Source organism: Oncorhynchus keta, chromosome 10 (assembly GCF_023373465.1).
Source record: "Oncorhynchus keta strain PuntledgeMale-10-30-2019 chromosome 10, Oket_V2, whole genome shotgun sequence".
Taxonomy (NCBI): Eukaryota; Metazoa; Chordata; class Actinopteri; order Salmoniformes; family Salmonidae; genus Oncorhynchus; species Oncorhynchus keta.
This window is the reverse complement of record NC_068430.1, coordinates 4,265,260-4,282,797: the sequence shown is the minus strand read 5'-3', so window position 1 is coordinate 4,282,797 and position 17,538 is coordinate 4,265,260. Positions and strand designations below refer to the sequence as shown.

At 49.2% G+C, this 17,538-nt stretch overlaps 1 protein-coding gene and 1 long non-coding RNA gene across 5 annotated transcripts in view; both read left to right on the top strand.

Moving 5' to 3' along the window:
* LOC118377521 (dystroglycan 1-like) overlaps positions 1-17,538 on the top strand; it is a 107,931-nt gene that overhangs the window by 55,110 nt on the left and 35,283 nt on the right. For both annotated transcript variants that reach the window (XM_052526199.1, XM_052526200.1), the window contains exon 2: positions 5,375-6,228. In XM_052526199.1, the coding sequence (XP_052382159.1) occupies positions 5,821-6,228 (408 nt within the window). In that variant the 5' untranslated portion in view covers positions 5,375-5,820. The remainder of the gene's footprint in view (positions 1-5,374; positions 6,229-17,538) is intronic.
* LOC127932031 (uncharacterized) lies at positions 13,941-15,552 on the top strand. Of its 3 annotated transcripts, XR_008143672.1 has the most exons (4): positions 13,941-14,146; positions 14,214-14,708; positions 14,843-15,151; positions 15,353-15,549. It is a non-coding gene; the product is annotated as an uncharacterized LOC127932031 (long non-coding RNA). The 3 variants fall into 3 exon arrangements; XR_008143671.1 differs by having other exon boundaries at positions 13,941-14,708; positions 15,353-15,552; XR_008143673.1 differs by having other exon boundaries at positions 13,941-14,708; positions 14,843-15,218; positions 15,420-15,552.

Here is a 17,538-nt window from a genome sequence, read left to right as displayed (position 1 = left end):
TGTCTGTCTGTCTCAGTGTCTGTCTGTCTCAGTGTCTGTCTGCCAGTCCGGTGTCTGTCTGTCTGTCTGTCTGTCTGTCTGTCTGTCTGTCTGTCTGTCTGTCTGTCTGTCTGTCTGTCTGTCTGTCTATCTGTCTCTCTCTGTCTCTCGGTCTCTCTCTGTCTCTCTCTCTGTCTCTCGGTCTCTCTCTGTCTCTCTCTCGGTCTCTCGTCTCGGTCTGTCTCTCGGTCTCTCTCCTTCACAAAGGCCCAGTGAGTCAGTGTGGATGGTACTGCCAGAGCCCAGGTCTGTGTGCCTGTAGACCCCCTCTGATCTTACCTCCCTTTTGATGAGACATCTCTCAGGAAGCCAAAGTCCATTCCATTCCACGGCCCAGAGCTCACTGCCAGCTCAGGTTCAGGCTCCGGCTCTGTGTGCGTACCAATCGGCACCCTATTTTTATATCACATCCAAAGCCCTTTGGACCCTGATCAAAACTAGTGCACTACATAGAGAATAGGGTTGCATTTGGGACGCACTGCGGACTCCGAATCAGTTTTGGGGGGGGGGGGTTATCGTCGATGCCTGTCTGACGGTCTGCCGGTTTACACTACCCGGTCTCAGGTCTCTCCTTGTACCGAGGTGACAGGTGAAGGGTTGGTTGATCAAGAGTGGAATGCAGCTATGTGAAAACGGACGTTTTACCCTCTGAATAGCCCCCTTCACTTCTCAGAGTGCTGAAAGGAGCTCTTTATCAATCTGCTAGACTACCAGAGAGGAGACTTGAATCCCTAAATGGCACCCTACGTAGTGCACTATATAGGGACTAGGGTGCCATTTGGGAAGCAGATGTGAAATTCTTTAATACTGCCAGGCCACTCTGCCAGGCCAGTCCATCAAGCCACTCTGCCAGGCCACTCTGCCAGGCCAGTCCATCAAGCCACTCTGCCAGGCCAGTCCACCAGGCCACTCTGCCAGGCCACTCTGCCAGGCCACTATGCCAGGCCACTCTGCCAGGCCACTCTGCCAGGCCACTCCGCCAGGCCAGTCCATCAGGCCACTCTGCCAGGCCAGTCCATCAGGCCACTCTGCCAGGCCAGTCCATCAGGCCACTCTGCCAGGCCAGTCCATCAGGGCACTCTGCCAGGCCAGTCCATCAGGCCACTCTGCCAGGCCAGTCCATCAGGCCACTCTGCCAGGCCAGTCCATCAGGCCACTCTGCCAGGCCACTCTGCCAGGCCACTCCTGCCAGGCCACTCTGCCAGGCCACTCTGCCAGGCCACTCTGCCAGGCCACTCCGCCAGGCCACTCTGCCAGGCCACTCTGCCAGGCCAGTCCATCAGGCCACTCTGCCAGGCCAGTCCATCAGGCCACTCTGCCAGGCCAGTCCATCAGGGCCAGGCTCTGCCAGGCCAGTCCATCAGGGGCACTCTGCCAGGCCAGTCCATCAGGCCACTCTGCCAGGCCAGTCCATCAGGCCACTCTGCCAGGCCAGTCCATCAGGCCACTCTGCCAGGCCAGTCTGCCAGGCCAGTCCATCAGGCCACTCTGCCAGGCCACTCTGCCAGGCCACTCTGCCAGGCCACTCCGCCAGGCCACTCCGCCAGGCCACTCTGCCAGGCCACTGCCAGGCCACTCCGCCAGGCCACTCCGCCAGGCCACTCTGCCAGGCCACTCTGCCAGGCCACTCAGGCCGCCAGGCCAGTCCTGCCAGGCCACTCTGCCAGGCCAGTCCATCAGGCCACTCTGCCAGGCCAGTCCATGCCAGGCCACTCTGCCAGGCCAGTCCATCAGGCCACTCTGCCAGGCCAGTCCATCAGGCCACTCTGCCAGGCCAGTCCATCAGGCCACTCTGCCAGGCCAGTCCATCAAGCCACTCTGCCAGGCCAGTCCATCAGGCCACTCTGCCAGGCCAGTCCATCAGGCCACTCTGCCAGGCCACTCTGCCAGGCCAGTCCATCAGGCCACTCTGCCAGGCCAGTCCATCAGGCCACTCTGCCAGGCCAGTCCATCAGGCCACTCTGCCAGGCCAGTCCATCAAGCCACTCTGCCAGGCCAGTCCATCAGGCCACTCTGCCAGGCCACTCTGCCAGGCCAGTCCATCAGGCCACTCTGCCAGGCCAGTCCATCAGGCCACTCTGCCAGGCCACTCTGCCAGGCCAGTCCATCAGGCCACTCTGCCAGGCCAGTCCATCAGGCCACTCTGCCAGGCCAGTCCATCAGGCCACTCTGCCAGGCCAGTCCATCAGGCCACTCTGCCAGGCCAGTCCATCAGGCCACTCTCTACTCCATCAGGCCACTCTCTACTCCATCAGGCCACTCTCTGGTGCATCAGGCCACTCCCTAGGCCTCCATCAGGCCACTCTACTCCATCAGGCCACTCTGCTACTCCATCAGGCCACTCTGCCTAGGCCAGTCCATCAGGCCACTCTGCCCCTACTCCATCAGGCCACTCTCTACTCCATCAGGCCACTCCCTACTCCATCAGGCCACTCCCTAGGCCAGTCCATCAGGCCACCCCACTCCATCAAGCCACTCTGCCAGGCCCATCAGGCCACTCTCTGTTCCATCAGGCCACTCTCTACTCCATCAGGCCACTCTCTACTCCATCAGGCCACTCTCTACTCCATCAGGCCACTCTCTACTCCATCAGGCCACTCCCTACTCCATCAGGCCACTCTCTACTCCATCAGGCCACTCTGCCAGGCCAGTCCATCAGGCCACTCTCTACTCCATCAGGCCACTCTCTACTCCATCAGGCCACTCCCTACTCCATCAGGCCACTCCCTGGTGCATCAGGCCACTCCCTGGTGCATCAGGCCACTCCCTACTCCATCAGGCCACTCCCTACTCCATCAGGCCACTCCCTACTCCATCAGGCCACTCTCTACTCCATCAGGCCACTCTCTACTCCATCAGGCCACTCTCTACTCCATCAGGCCACTCCCTACTCCATTAGGCCACTCCCTGGTGCATCAGGCCACTCCCTACTCCATCAGGCCACTCCCTGGTGCATCAGGCCACTCCCTACTCCATCAGGCCACTCCCTGGTGCATCAGGCCACTCCCTGGTGCATCAGGCCACTCTCCCTGGTGCATCATTTTCAGCGAGGGTCCCTTTTTGCATTCTGTTGATTTAATTCAGAACTTGGCTATGTGCAGTAAATGACAGGACCAAGCAGAGCTTAGGAAAGAAACAACATGGTGTTCTGGTGGATTTAGGAACCCTTGACTTGTTGTTTAGGCTGAGTTACATTCTCCTCTCTTCTGGGGAATAATCAACACAGAGCGTTGGACTAGTAACCGGAAGGTTGCAAGTTCAAACCCCCGAGCTGTTCTGCCCCTGAACAGGCAGTTAACCCACTGTTCCTAGGCCGTCATTGAAAATAAGAATTTGTTCTTAACTGACTTGCCTGGTTAAATAAAGGTCAAAAAATATGACTAGGTGTCTCTCGCTCACCTTTCTCCTCTTCTCTTGTTTCTCCCACTTCTGCCTTGCCCTTTCCCAATGCTCGTTTGTGTTCCCAATGCTCTCTCTCCTTTCTTCTCCTTCTCACCTCTCTCGCATTCCAAATCTCTCCCACCTCTCTCTCTCTCACCTTCCAAATCTCTCCCACCTCTCTCTCTCCTTCCAAATCTCTCCCACCTCTCTCTCTCCTTCCAAATCTCTCCTAACCTCTCGCTCTCCTTCCAAATCTCTCAGAACCTCTCGCTCTCCTTCCAAATCTCTCCCACCTCTCTCTCTCGCTCGCCTTCCAAATCTCTCCCACCTCTCTCTCTCTCGCCTTCCAAATCTCTCCTAACTTCTCTCTCTCTCACATTCCAAATCTCTCCTAACCTCTCTCGCTCTCCTTCCAATTCTCCCACCTCTCTCTCCCTTTCCTTCCAATTCTCCCACCTCTCTCTCGCTCTCCTTCCAATTCTCCCACCTCTCTCTCCCTCTCCTTCCAACTCTCTCACACGTGTTCTTCACTCTCCCACCTCTCTGGTTGGTTCAGTTGTTTCCCTGAGTTCCCAGTAGAGAGGGGCTGAGCCCTCCAGGGAAATGAGCTGTGTGTTGTATAGATATGTGGAGCTGCCCCACCTACTCTAGACACACACACACACACACACACACACCCACACACACACACACACACACACACACACACACACACACACACACCATTTTAGGCAGCTTCTCCTCTCTGTTGCTCCATCCCTTTCTCTTTCTCTCCCCCCTCCCCCTCATGAAAGACATGTATGAATAACAGCCCTGAGTTGAGCTCACCAGCCAGGCCGATACAATGGAAAAGTCATGCATTCATCTCAGCACTTCCAAGAAAAGCTTCAGTTGAGCTGGCCTGGTATTGTAAGGTGACCCCTGTTTCACCATGTTTCACTAGTCAATGGGAGGGAGGCAGGGTCTTTCTGCCTTTAGAGGGGAAGACAAGGCTGTTCTGGCTGTAATGACTTGGGGAATTCACAGAGCGAGACACAGAGGCAAGGGGGAACAATGGGAACAATAGAGAGAGACAGAAAGGGGGAAGATGGAGAGACACAGAAAGGGGGAAGATGGAGAGACAGAGACACAGAGGCAAAGAGGGGGAACGATGGAGAGACAGAGACACAGAGGAGAGGGGGGAGATGGAGAGACAGAGACACAGAGGCAAAGAAAGGGGGAAGATGGAGAGACAGAGAGGCAAAGAGGGGGGAGATGGAGAGACAGAGACACAGAGGCAAAGAAGAGAGAGAGAGAGAGAGAGAGAGACAGAGAGAGAGAGACACAGAGGCAAAGAGGGGGAAACGATGGAGAGACAGAGACACAGAAGGGGGAGATGGAGAGCGTGGGAGAGAGGAAGAGACAGACAGCGAATGAGAGACAGAGGGAGACAGAAGCTCTGTTTATATCTTCCGTTAACATGCACCCCCCCTCCTATCCTCCTTGAGTTGAAAGTTGTTTCTTTCAGTTTGAATGTTAGTCTGATTATGTTGCCATAGCTACACACCTGGGTTTATGTTGCTATAGCTACACACCTGGGTTTATGTTGCTATAGCTACACGCCTGGGATTATGTTGCTATAGCTACACACCTGGGATTATGTTGCTATAGCTACACTCCGGAGATTATGTTGCTATAGCTACACACCTGGGATTATGTTGCTATAGCTACACACATTGGATTATGTTGCTATAGCTACATAACGATAGGAAGCATGCACATTGTTGCCTGGAATGTAATTGACAATGGGATTTGTGTAGACTACAGATAATTAACTCTTAAGGTGATAGAGAGAGAATGAACTCCCGAGGTGTTTAAAGTTGAGGTTAAATATTGAGCCTGTCTAGCAGTTTTAAAACTCCTCCTGGTATTTAAAGAATGTCTTAATGAATCCCTGTTTCTACTCTTTCTACAGGTCTCAAATGCTCGGTTAACAATGGGATCTACGAACCACTGAAGAGCCTCTGACAAAGGAACAAGGGAAACAAGAGGAGAGGAGAGGAGAAAAGGAGAGAGAGAAATCAAAGGAGAGGGGACTCTGAGAGAGAGAGAGAGAGAGAGAGAGAGAGAGAGAGAGAGAGAGAGAGAGAGAGAGAGAGAGAGAGAGAGAGAGAGAGAGAGAGAGAGAGAGAGAGAGAGAGAGAGAGAGAGAGAGAGAGAGAGAGAGAGAGAGAGAGAGAGAGAGAGAGAGAGAGAGAGAGAGAGAGAGAGAGAGAAGGAGCTCCTTTAGCTCCTATTGAAAAGAAAAGCGGAGGTTGGGTAGGATCAGCTTTGTGTCTGTCGGTGTGTGGTTGGGTTGCATGCTGTCCTCTCCAGGGGACATCCTCCTTTGTGTGAGAGATAGTTAACAAAAGACAAAGAATGCCCAATAAACAGAGAGGAGAGTGTCGAGCGGCGGAGGAGGCTAGAGCGTGGATGCCTGGTCTGGGGAGCTTAGCTGTGGGTTGCAGGTCTAGTGTGTTGCTGCTACTGGCTCTCATGGTATCTCTGGCTCAAGGGGCCTGGCCACTGGATCAATCCCAGGGACAGGTGGAGGTGCTGGGGGACATGATGGTGGACGGACCCGGGGAGCTGGAGGCCTCCATGCACTCCTCCATACTGTCAGACTTCCAGGCGGTGGAGGCTTTGAATCCGGTGGCGGATGCAGTTCAGCATTCTGCAGTAGGAGCAAGGGGAGTGTCAGGATTCCCTGACTCGTCTGCTGTGGTTGGCCGGGTGTTTCAGATGAAGGTTCCGGTGAAGACGGACCATACCAGGAACATGGTGAAGGTGAGAACCCAAATCAATCATTACTGAGGCCCCGAGGTGTGTGTGTGTGTGTGTGTGTGTGTGTGTGTGTGTGTGTGTGTGTGTGTGTGTGTGTGTGTGTGTGTGTGTGTGTGTGTGTGTGTGTTTCAGGGTTTCCAGACAATGTGACTGATTTTCATTTAACGTCCATTTAAGAAATGTACCGGTCCCATATGTCCACCACGTTACACAGAATGACACAAATCACATTTACATTATGGTGGTGCATCATCATAGAACAAGTGTTAATGAACCAGCCAATAAAACATCATATTCAAATATTTGCCAAAATGCAATTAGCAGGAAAACACCATTCTACACAGCACACCTGGGGAAAAACACCATTCTAAACAGCACACCTGGGGAAAACACCATTCTAAACAGCACACCTGGGGAAAAACACCATTCTAAACAGCACACCTGGGGAAAACACCATTCTAAACAGCACACCTGGGGAAAACACCATTCTAAACAGCACACCTGGGGAAAACACCATTCTAAACAGCACACCTGGGGAAAACACCATTCTAAACAGCACACCTGGGAAACACCATTCTAAACACCTGGGGAAAAACACCATTCTAAACAGCACACCTGGGGAAACACCATTCCAAACAGCACCACCTGGGGAAAACACCATTCTAAACAGCACACCTGGGGAAAACACCATTCTAAACAGCACACCTGGGGAAAACACCATTCTACACAGCACACCTGGGGAAAAACACCATTCTAAACAGCACACCTGGGGAAACACCATTCTAAACAGCACACCTGGGGAAAACACCATTCTAAACAGCACACCTGGGGAAAACACCATTCTAAACAGCACACCTGGGGAAAACACCATTCTAAACAGCACACCTGGGGAAAACACCATTCTAAACAGCACACCTGGGGAAAACACCATTCTAAACAGCACACCTGGGGAAAACACCATTCTACACAGCACACCTGGGGAAAACACCATTCTAAACAGCACACCTGGGGAAACACCATTCTAAACAGCACACCTGGGGAAAACACCATTCTAAACAGCACACCTGGGGAAAAACACCATTCTACACACCATTCTAAACAGCACACCTGGGGGAAAACACCATTCTAAACAGGAAACACCATTCTAAACAGCACACCTGGGGAAAACACCATTCTAAACAGGGGAAAACACCATTCTAAACAGCACACCTGGGGGAAAACACCATTCTACACAGCACACCTGGGGAAAACACCATTCTAAACAGCACACCTGGGGGAAACACAATTCTACACAGCACACCTGGGGGAAACACCATTCTAAACAGCACACCTGATAGCAGTTTGATATACAGTATGTGGCAGAGATGAACATCTCTGTTCGATGCTTAGAAAGAGGAGGAAACTAAAGATGCAATAACTAGGATAGGTTTTTAATGTTACTGGGATTGTCACTTTGGCTTCAGGACAACGAAAGACCGTTGATATGAAAACCAATAGAATAGGAGAGAGATGACATAGTGGTGGATCCAATAGAACAGGAGACAGAAGAACAGAAGTGGCATAGTGGTGGGTCTAATAGAACAGGAGAGAGATGACATAGTGGTGGATCCAATAGAACAGGAGAGAGATGACATAGTGGTGGGTCTAATAGAACAGGAGAGAGATGACATAGTGGTGGGTCTAATAGAACAGGAGAGAGATGACATAGTGGTGGATCCAATAGAACAGGAGAGAGATGACATAGTGGTGGGTCTAATAGAACAGGAGAGAGATGACATAGTGGTGGGTCTAATAGAACAGGAGAGAGATGACATAGTGGTGGATCCAATAGAACAGGAGAGAGATGACATAGTGGTGGGTCTAATAGAACAGGAGAGAGATGACATAGTGGTGGGTCTAATAGAACAGGAGAGAGATGACATAGTGGTGGGTCTAATAGAACAGGAGAGAGATGACATAGTGGTGGATCCAATAGAACAGGAGAGAGATGACATAGTGGTGGGTCTAATAGAACAGGAGAGAGATGACATAGTGGTGGGTCTAATAGAACAGGAGAGAGATGACATAGTGGTGGGTCCTATAGAACAGGAGAGAGATGACATAGTGGTGGGTCTAATAGAACAGGAGAGAGATGACATAGTGGTGGGTCCTATAGAACAGGAGAGAGATGACATAGTGGTGGGTCTAATAGAACAGGAGAGAGATGACATAGTGGTGGGTCTAATAGAACAGGAGAGAGATGACATAGTGGTGGGTCTAATAGAACAGGAGAGAGATGACATAGTGGTGGGTCTAATAGAACAGGAGAGAGATGACATAGTGGTGGGTCTAATAGAACAGGAGAGAGATGACATAGTGGTGGGTCTAATAGAACAGGAGAGAGATGACATAGTGGTGGGTCTAATAGAACAGGAGAGAGATGACATAGTGGTGGATCCAATAGAACAGGAGAGAGATGACATAGTGGTGGGTCTAATAGAACAGGAGAGAGATGACATAGTGGTGGGTCTAATAGAACAGGAGAGAGATGACATAGTGGTGGGTCTAATAGAACAGGAGAGAGATGACATAGTGGTGGATCCAACAGAACAGGAAAGAGATGACATAGTGGTGGGTCTAATAGAATAGGAGAGAGATGACATAGTGGTGGGTCTAATAGAACAGGAGAGAGATGACATAGTGGTGGGTCTAATAGAACAGGAGAGAGATGACATAGTGGTGGATCCAATAGAACAGGAGAGAGATGACATAGTGGTGGATCTAATAGAACAGGAGAGAGATGACATAGTGGTGGATCCAATAGAACAGGAGAGAGATGACATAGTGGTGGATCTAATAGAACAGGAGAGAGATGACATAGTGGTGGATCCAATAGAACAGGAGAGAGATGACATAGTGGTGGATCCAATAGAACAGGAGAGAGATGACATAGTGGTGGATCCAGTAGAACAGGAGAGAGATGACATAGTGGTGGATCCAATAGAACAGGAGAGAGATGACATAGTGGTGGGTCTAATAGAACAGGAGAGAGATGACATAGTGGTGGATCCAATAGAACAGGAGAGAGATGACATAGTGGTGGATCTAATAGAACAGGAGAGAGATGACATAGTGGTGGATCCAATAGAACAGGAGAGAGATGACATAGTGGTGGATCCAATAGAACAGGAGAGAGATGACATAGTGGTGGATCCAATAGAACAGGAGAGAGATGACATAGTGGTGGATCCAATAGAACAGGAGACAGAAGAACAGAAGTGGCATAGTGGTGGGTCTAATAGAACAGGAGAGAGATGACATAGTGGTGGATCCAATAGAACAGGAGAGAGATGACATAGTGGTGGGTCTAATAGAACAGGAGAGAGATGACATAGTGGTGGGTCTAATAGAACAGGAGAGAGATGACATAGTGGTGGGTCTAATAGAACAGGAGAGAGATGACATAGTGGTGGGTCCAATAGAACAGGAGAGAGATGACATAGTGGTGGGTCTAATAGAACAGGAGAGAGATGACATAGTGGTGGGTCTAATAGAACAGGAGACAGATGACATAGTGGTGGTCTAATAGAACAGGAGACAGATGACATAGTGGTGGGTCCATTCGGGAAGTAAATGGAAATTATAACTCCCGTCTATACAGACATATATCATCTCATTCCAAATCCTTCACCAGAAAGCATGACTTAGCCACAGAGGAATCAAGGATCATTAGCTTCTTAAAAAAAATCAAAAAAATGTGATTGTTTAAAATCACAAGCTTTTAGGCCTATGCCTATTTGGGAAGCCCACAGTTATCGGCCTAGTTGATTATTAAGTCACGCTGTCAGAGAAAAGCATCTAAAATGCTGTTTGTGTGAAAAATAATTTATCTGTAATACAATTTAAAAGTGTTGAGACAAGAAAAAGGGGAGGAGGTGTGTGTGGTGAAGATGTGTGCAAGTCTCTCTCCAGGATGTCTCCGCTGTCTCTGCTTCGCCTTCTTCACAACGCTGTCTGTGTGGGTGGACCAATTCAGTTTGTCCGGGATGTGTACGCCGAAGAACTTAACTTACTACCCTCACCACTACTGTCCCTTTGATGTGGATAGGGGGGTGTTCCCTCTGCTGTTTCCTGAAGTCTACAATCACCTCCTTTGTTTTGTTGACGTTGAGTGTGAGGTTATTTTCCTGACACCACCCTCCGAGGGCCGTCACCTCCTCCCTGTAGGCTGTCTCGTCGTTGTTGGTAATCAGGCCTACCACTGTAGTGTCTAACAGTACACCTACCACTGTAGTGTCTAACAGTACACCTACCACTGTAGTGTCTAACAGTACACCTACCGCTGTACTGTCTAACAGTACACCTACCACTGTAGTGTCTAACAGTACACCTACCGCTGTACTGTCTAACAGTACACCTACCACTGTAGTGTCTAACAGTACACCTACCGCTGTACTGTCTAACAGTACACCTACCACACCAGTACACCACCACTGTAGTGTCTAACAGTACACCTACCACTGTAGTGTCTAACAGTACACCTACCACTGTAGTGTCTAACAGTACACCTACCGCTGTACTGTCTAACAGTACACCTACCACTGTAGTGTCTAACAGTACACCTACCGCTGTACTGTCTAACAGTACACCTACCACTGTAGTGTCTAACAGTACACCTACCACTGTAGTGTCTAACAGTACACCTACCACTGTACTGTCTAACAGTACACCTACCACTGTAGTGTCTAACAGTACACCTACCACTGTAGTGTCTAACAGTACACCTACCACTGTAGTGTCTAACAGTACACTTCAAGTGACCCTCGTTCAAGATGGCCGTGCTTCTTCATTACACAAAGGAAAAACCTCAACCAGTTTCTAAAGACTGGTGACATCCAGTGGAAGAGATAGGAACTGCAAGAAGGTCCCTTAGAAATCTGGATTCCCAATGAAAGCCCATTGAAAAGAGAGTGAAAAAACAAGTCAGAATGGTTTGTCCTCTGGGTTTCGCCTGCTAATAAGTTCTGTTATACTCACAGACATTATTCAAACAGTTTTAGTTACGTCAGAGTGTTTTCTATCCAAATCGACTAATACTATACATATTTTATCTTCTGGGGATGAGTAGCAGGCAGTTGAATTTGGGCACGCTTTTCATCCGGACCGGAAAATACTGCCCCCCCCCCCCGTCACCAAGAAGTTAAACAAATCAAAAATGTATTTTATATTTGAGACTCTTCAAAGTCGCCTTGTTGACAGCTTTTGACTGGTACTGTAATTCTACAGCATATTGACAATGTCACATGTGAAAAACATTCCTGTACTATGACTAGCTTAGAGACCGTGGCTAGATTGTAGTTAGTTATCTGTCCATGTCTTTTCACGAGGGCCCCAGACTCCCCACAGACGCTGGTCTGTGATTGATTGTGAAACATGCTAAATGTTTCAGCACTTATTCCCATGATAACAATCTGTCTTCCAGTCTTCGGGTGTAGTCATATATTCACGGGATCTTTTCTGCCCTGTCAAACACATGTTAAAAAGTCCCTGGTACAATACACCAAACCATGAGTACTTTTGCATATTGGGAATATGGACCCTGACAGCTGGGTTAAAGAATGCTAACGCCAAGCCCTATCGCCAAGCCCCATTGCCAAGCCCCATCACCAAGCCCTATCGCCAAGCCCTATTGCCAAGCCCTATCGCCAAGCCCTATCGCCAAGCCCTATCGCCAAGCCCCATCGCCAAGCCCCATCGCCAAGCCCCATCGCCAAGCCCCATCGCCAAGCCCCATCGCCAAGCCCTATCGCCAAGCCCTATCGCCAAGCCCTATCGCCAAGCCCTATCGCCAAGCCCCATCGCCAAGCCCTATCGCCAAGCCCTATCGCCATGCCCCATCGCCAAGCCCCATCGCCAAGCCCCATCGCCAAGCCCCATCGCCAAGCCCTATCGCCAAGCCCTATCGCCAAGCCCCATCGCCAAGCCCCATCGCCAAGCCCTATCGCCATGCCCCATCGCCAAGCCCTATCGCCAAGCCCTATCGCCAAGCCCCATCGCCAAGCCCTATCGCCATGCCCCATCGCCATGCCCCATCGCCAAGCCCTATCGCCATGCCCCATCGCCACGCCCTATCGCCATGCCCCATCGCCAAGCCCCATCGCCAAACCCTATCGCCATGTTCTAAAGAGTAGAGCCTGCTTTTTTTACACACACGTACACAATAAAGGACAAGCACACACACACTCGCGCACGCACACACACATACACACACACTAAATCTGATGGGCACGCACCCATATACACACACACACACACACACACTCGCGCACGCACACACACATACACACACACTAAATCTGATGGGCACGCACCCATATACACACACACACACACACACACAGACACTAAATCTGATGGGCACACACCCATATACACAGGTAGCCAAAGCTCAAGGCTGTAGAGCAAAGCGATCGTCAATGTTCGACTACCATGAGACCAATAATAACATCTTAAGGTTTTATGGTGTAAAATCAGAGATGCATGAGAGAGAGAGAGAGTTGTATTATGCATTATGGTATGCATTATGTATTATGAATGTGGTATTCGTATGTATAATGGATAACAATTCACACAGTTGCTGTAATGGCCTTGGACACACAAGGGATAAGCTCACAGCCATCTGGTGGGGCCTAGTTATTCACAATTATTGGTGTAATTACTTTGGCTTCACACTCCCACTCGCCTCTCTTTCATTCTCTGACAATTAACGGGGCCAGACTTGCGAACATGTTTCAAGGTTAAGTTTAAGCATCAGCCAATTAAAATTGTTAAGTACTGTCACACGGTAGTAAGCTACATTGTGTCCCATCAGATAACCTGGCACACGTTAGCCCTATGCTCGCCTCACCAGGTGGCAGTGATTTATTTCCTGTAACAAATTCCTCATCAGCCTATCAAAGATCTTAAACATTTTCCTCCACGAACCAATGGCATTTCTTAAAATAGGTCAACTCGGCCACCAAAGGGATACATGTGAACCTTGAATTCTCAAGCTAGGAAACACAGGCTGGAAGAAGAAGAAGAAGCCTCTATATGATTCCAAGACCATGCAGGCGTGGCTACTCGCAGGCGTGGCTACTCGCAGGAAAAACTGTGTTTCTAAAATCTCTTTTTAACTCCTTTTAATACCGAAAGATGCAGAAGGAAAATTAAATGTCCAGATACTTGTCAATATGTTACAGTGAAATCAGCTCGTCAAAAATTGAGACATACATACCGTTCAAACGTTTGGGGTCACTTCAAAAATTGTTACTTAGATATTTTTTAAAGAAAAGCAAAAAAAAAAAAAAAAAAGGTCCATTAAAATAACATGAAATTGATCAGAAATACAGTGTAGAGATTGTTAATGTTGTAAATGACTATTGGAGCTGGAAACAGCTGATTATTCATGGAATATCTACATAGACGTACGGAGGTCCATTATCAGCAACCATCACTCCTGTGTTCCAATGGCACGTTGTGTTAGCTACTCCAAGTTTATAATTTTAAAAGGCCAACTGATCATTAGAAAACCCTTTTGCTATTATGTTAGCACATCTGAAAACTGTTGTTCTGATTAAAGAAGCAATAAAACTGTCTTTCTTTAGACCAGTAGAGTATCTGGAGCGGCATTGTTTGTGGGTTCGATTAAAGGCTCAAAATGGCCAGAAACAAAGACCTTTCTTCTGAAACTCATCAGTCTATTCTTGTTCTGAGAAATGAAGGCTATTCCATGCGAGAAATTGCCAAGAAACTGAAGATCTCGTACACTGCTGTGTACTACTCCATGAGGGCAGCTTCATTAAAAACACCAGTCTCAACGTCAACAGTGAAGAGGCGACTCCAGGATGCTGGCCTTCTAGGCAGAGTTCCTCTGTCCAGTCTCAACGTCAACAGTGAAGAGGTGACTCCAGGATGCTGGCCTTCTAGACAGAGTTCCTCTGTCCAGTCTCAACGTCAACAGTGAAGAGGTGACTCCAGGATGCTGGCCTTCTAGGCAGAGTTCCTCTGTCCATTCTCAACGTCAACAGTGAAGAGGTGACTCCAGGATGCTGGCCTTCTAGGCAGAGTTCCTCTGTCCATTCTCAACGTCAACAGTGAAGAGGTGACTCCAGGATGCTGGCCTTCTAGGCAGAGTTCCTCTGTCCATTCTCAACGTCAACAGTGAAGAGGTGACTCCAGGATGCTGGCCTTCTAGGCAGAGTTCCTCTGTCCAGTCTCAACGTCAACAGTGAAGAGGCGACTCCAGGATGCTGGCCTTCTAGGCAGAGTTCCTCTGTCCATTCTCAACGTCAACAGTGAAGAGGCAACTCCAGGATGCTGGCCTTCTAGGCAGAGTTCCTCTGTCCATTCTCAACGTCAACAGTGAAGAGGTGACTCCAGGATGCTGGCCTTCTAGGCAGAGTTCCTCTGTCCATTCTCAACGTCAACAGTGAAGAGGTGACTCCAGGATGCTGGCCTTCTAGGTAGAGTTCCTCTGTCCATTCTCAACGTCAACAGCGAAGTGGAGACTCCTGGATGCTGGCCTTCTAGGCAGAGTTCCTCTGTCCATTCTCAACGTCAACAGTGAAGAGGAGACTCCTGGATGCTGGCCTTCTAGGCAGAGTTCCTCTGTCCAGTCTCAACGTCAACAGTGAAGAGGTGACTCCAGGATGCTGGCCTTCTAGACAGAGTTCCTCTGTCCAGTCTCAACGTCAACAGTGAAGAGGTGACTCCAGGATGCTGGCCTTCTAGGCAGAGTTCCTCTGTCCAGTCTCAACGTCAACAGTGAAGAGGTGACTCTGGGATGCTGGCCTTCTAGACAGAGTTCCTCTGTCCAGTCTCAACGTCAACAGTGAAGAGGTGACTCCAGGATGCTGGCCTTCTAGGCAGAGTTCCTCTGTCCATTCTCAACGTCAACAGTGAAGAGGTGACTCCAGGATGCTGGCCTTCTAGGCAGAGTTCCTCTGTCCAGTCTCAACGTCAACAGTGAAGAGGTGACTCCAGGATAGTGGCTTTCTAGGCAGAGTTCCTCTGTCCAGTCTCAACGTCAACAGTGAAGAGGTGACTCCAGGATGCTGGCCTTCTAGACAGAGTTCCTCTGTCCAGTCTCAACGTCAACAGTGAAGAGGTGACTCCAGGATGCTGGCCTTCTAGGCAGAGTTCCTCTGTCCATTCTCAACGTCAACAGTGAAGAGGTGACTCCAGGATGCTGGCCTTCTAGGCAGAGTTCCTCTGTCCAGTCTCAACGTCAACAGTGAAGAGGTGACTCCAGGATGCTGGCCTTCTAGGCAGAGTTCCTCTGTCCATTCTCAACGTCAACAGTGAAGAGGCAACTCCAGGATGCTGGCCTTCTAGGCAGAGTTCCTCTGTCCATTCTCAACGTCAACAGTGAAGAGGTGACTCCAGGATGCTGGCCTTCTAGGCAGAGTTCCTCTGTCCATTCTCAACGTCAACAGTGAAGAGGTGACTCAGGATAGTGGCTTTCTAGGCAGTTCCTCTGTCCATTCTCAACGTCAACAGTGAAGAGGTGACTCCAGGATGCTGGCCTTCTAGGCAGAGTTCCTCTGTCCATTCTCAACGTCAACAGTGAAGAGGCAACTCCAGGATGCTGGCCTTCTAGGCAGAGTTCCTCTGTCCATTCTCAATGTCAACAGTGAAGAGGTGACTCCAGGATGCTGGCCTTCTAGGCAGAGTTCCTCTGTCAAGTCTCAACGTCAACAGCGAAGAGGTGACTCCAGGATGCTGGCCTTCTAGGCAGAGATGCAAAGAAAAAGCCAAAATCTCAAACTGGCCAATAAACAGAAAAGATAAAGATGGGCAAAAGAACACAGACAGGGGACAGAGGAACTCTGCCTAGAAGGCCAGCATCCTGGAGTCACCTCTTCACTGTTGACGTTGAGACTGGTGTTCTGGTACTTTTTAATGAAGCTGCCAGTTGAGGACTTATGAGGTGTCTGTTTCTCAAACTAGACACACTAATGTACTTGTCCTCTTGCTCAGTTGTGCACCGGGGCCTCCTACTCCTCTTTCTATTCTGGTTAGAACCAGTTTGCGCTGTTCTGTGAAGGGAGAAGTACACAGCGTTGTACGAGATCTTCAGTTCCTTGGCAATTTCTGACATGGAATAGCCTTAATTTCTCGGAACAAGAATAGACTCACAAGTTTCAGAAGAAAGGTATTTGTTTCTGTCCATTTTGAGCCTGTAATCGAACCCACAAATGATGATGCTTCAGATACTCAACTAGTCTAAAGGAGGCCAGTTTTATTGCTTCTTTAATCAGTACAACCATTTTCAGCTGTGCTAACATAATTGCAAAAAGGTTTTCTAATGATCAATTAGCCTTTTAAAATTATAAACTTGGATTAGCTAACAAAATGTGCCATTGCAACACAGGAGTGATGGTTGCTGATAATGGGCCTCTATACGCCTATGTAGATATTCCATAAAGAAATCAGCCGTTTCCTGCTACAATAGTCATGTACAACATTAACCATGTCTACACTGTGTTTCTAATAAATTTTATGTTATTTTATTGGCAAAAGAATTTTGCTTTTCTTTCAAAAACACAGACATTTCTAAATGACCCAAAACTTTTGAACAGTAGTGTATATTCCTGTCGCCTAGACTTCCCTGTCGCCTGGACTTCCCTGTCGCCCGGACTTCCCTGTCGACCGAGACTTCCCTGTCGGCCTAGACCCCCCTGTCGCCTAGACCTCCCTGTCGCCTAGACTTCCCTGTCGCCTAGACTTCCCTGTCGCCTAGACTTCCCTGGGGAAACTGCTTTGTGAGACTGCTTTTCTTTCCAGTGTATATTCTCTCTCCTCTCCACCCGTCACCAGACAGGACTCACTTTTTCTCCTCTTTCCCTCTTTCCCTCTCTTTCCCTGAAACTCCTCCCTTTCTGACACACAGAGGCTTGCGCTGAACCCAGTTAGGCTTGGCGGCGTGGCAGGAAAACTTGTATTAGTAGGATGGATGACCAGATAAATATGGGTGAAATATGTGACTCTTTATGTGTTTCTGGTCAGATATATCCAGTTCATTCAATCCAGATGTGTATCCCTCCCTGCCTGCCTGCCTGCCTCCCTCCCTCCCTCCCTGCCTCTCTGCCTCCCTCCCTGCCTCCCTCTCTATTTGTTATGTTATAATTGCGTAGCAACCAACCAGGGTTTGGAGTCCCTTCTATCTACTGCTGGTGTTATGTAGCTCATGTCCAGGTCCGGCTCCAAGCATAACAACATAAGCAGAGAGGGGGGAGTCATTTGGGGTCTCAGTTGTTGTCTCAGTCGGGGTCTCAGTTGTTGTCTCAGTCG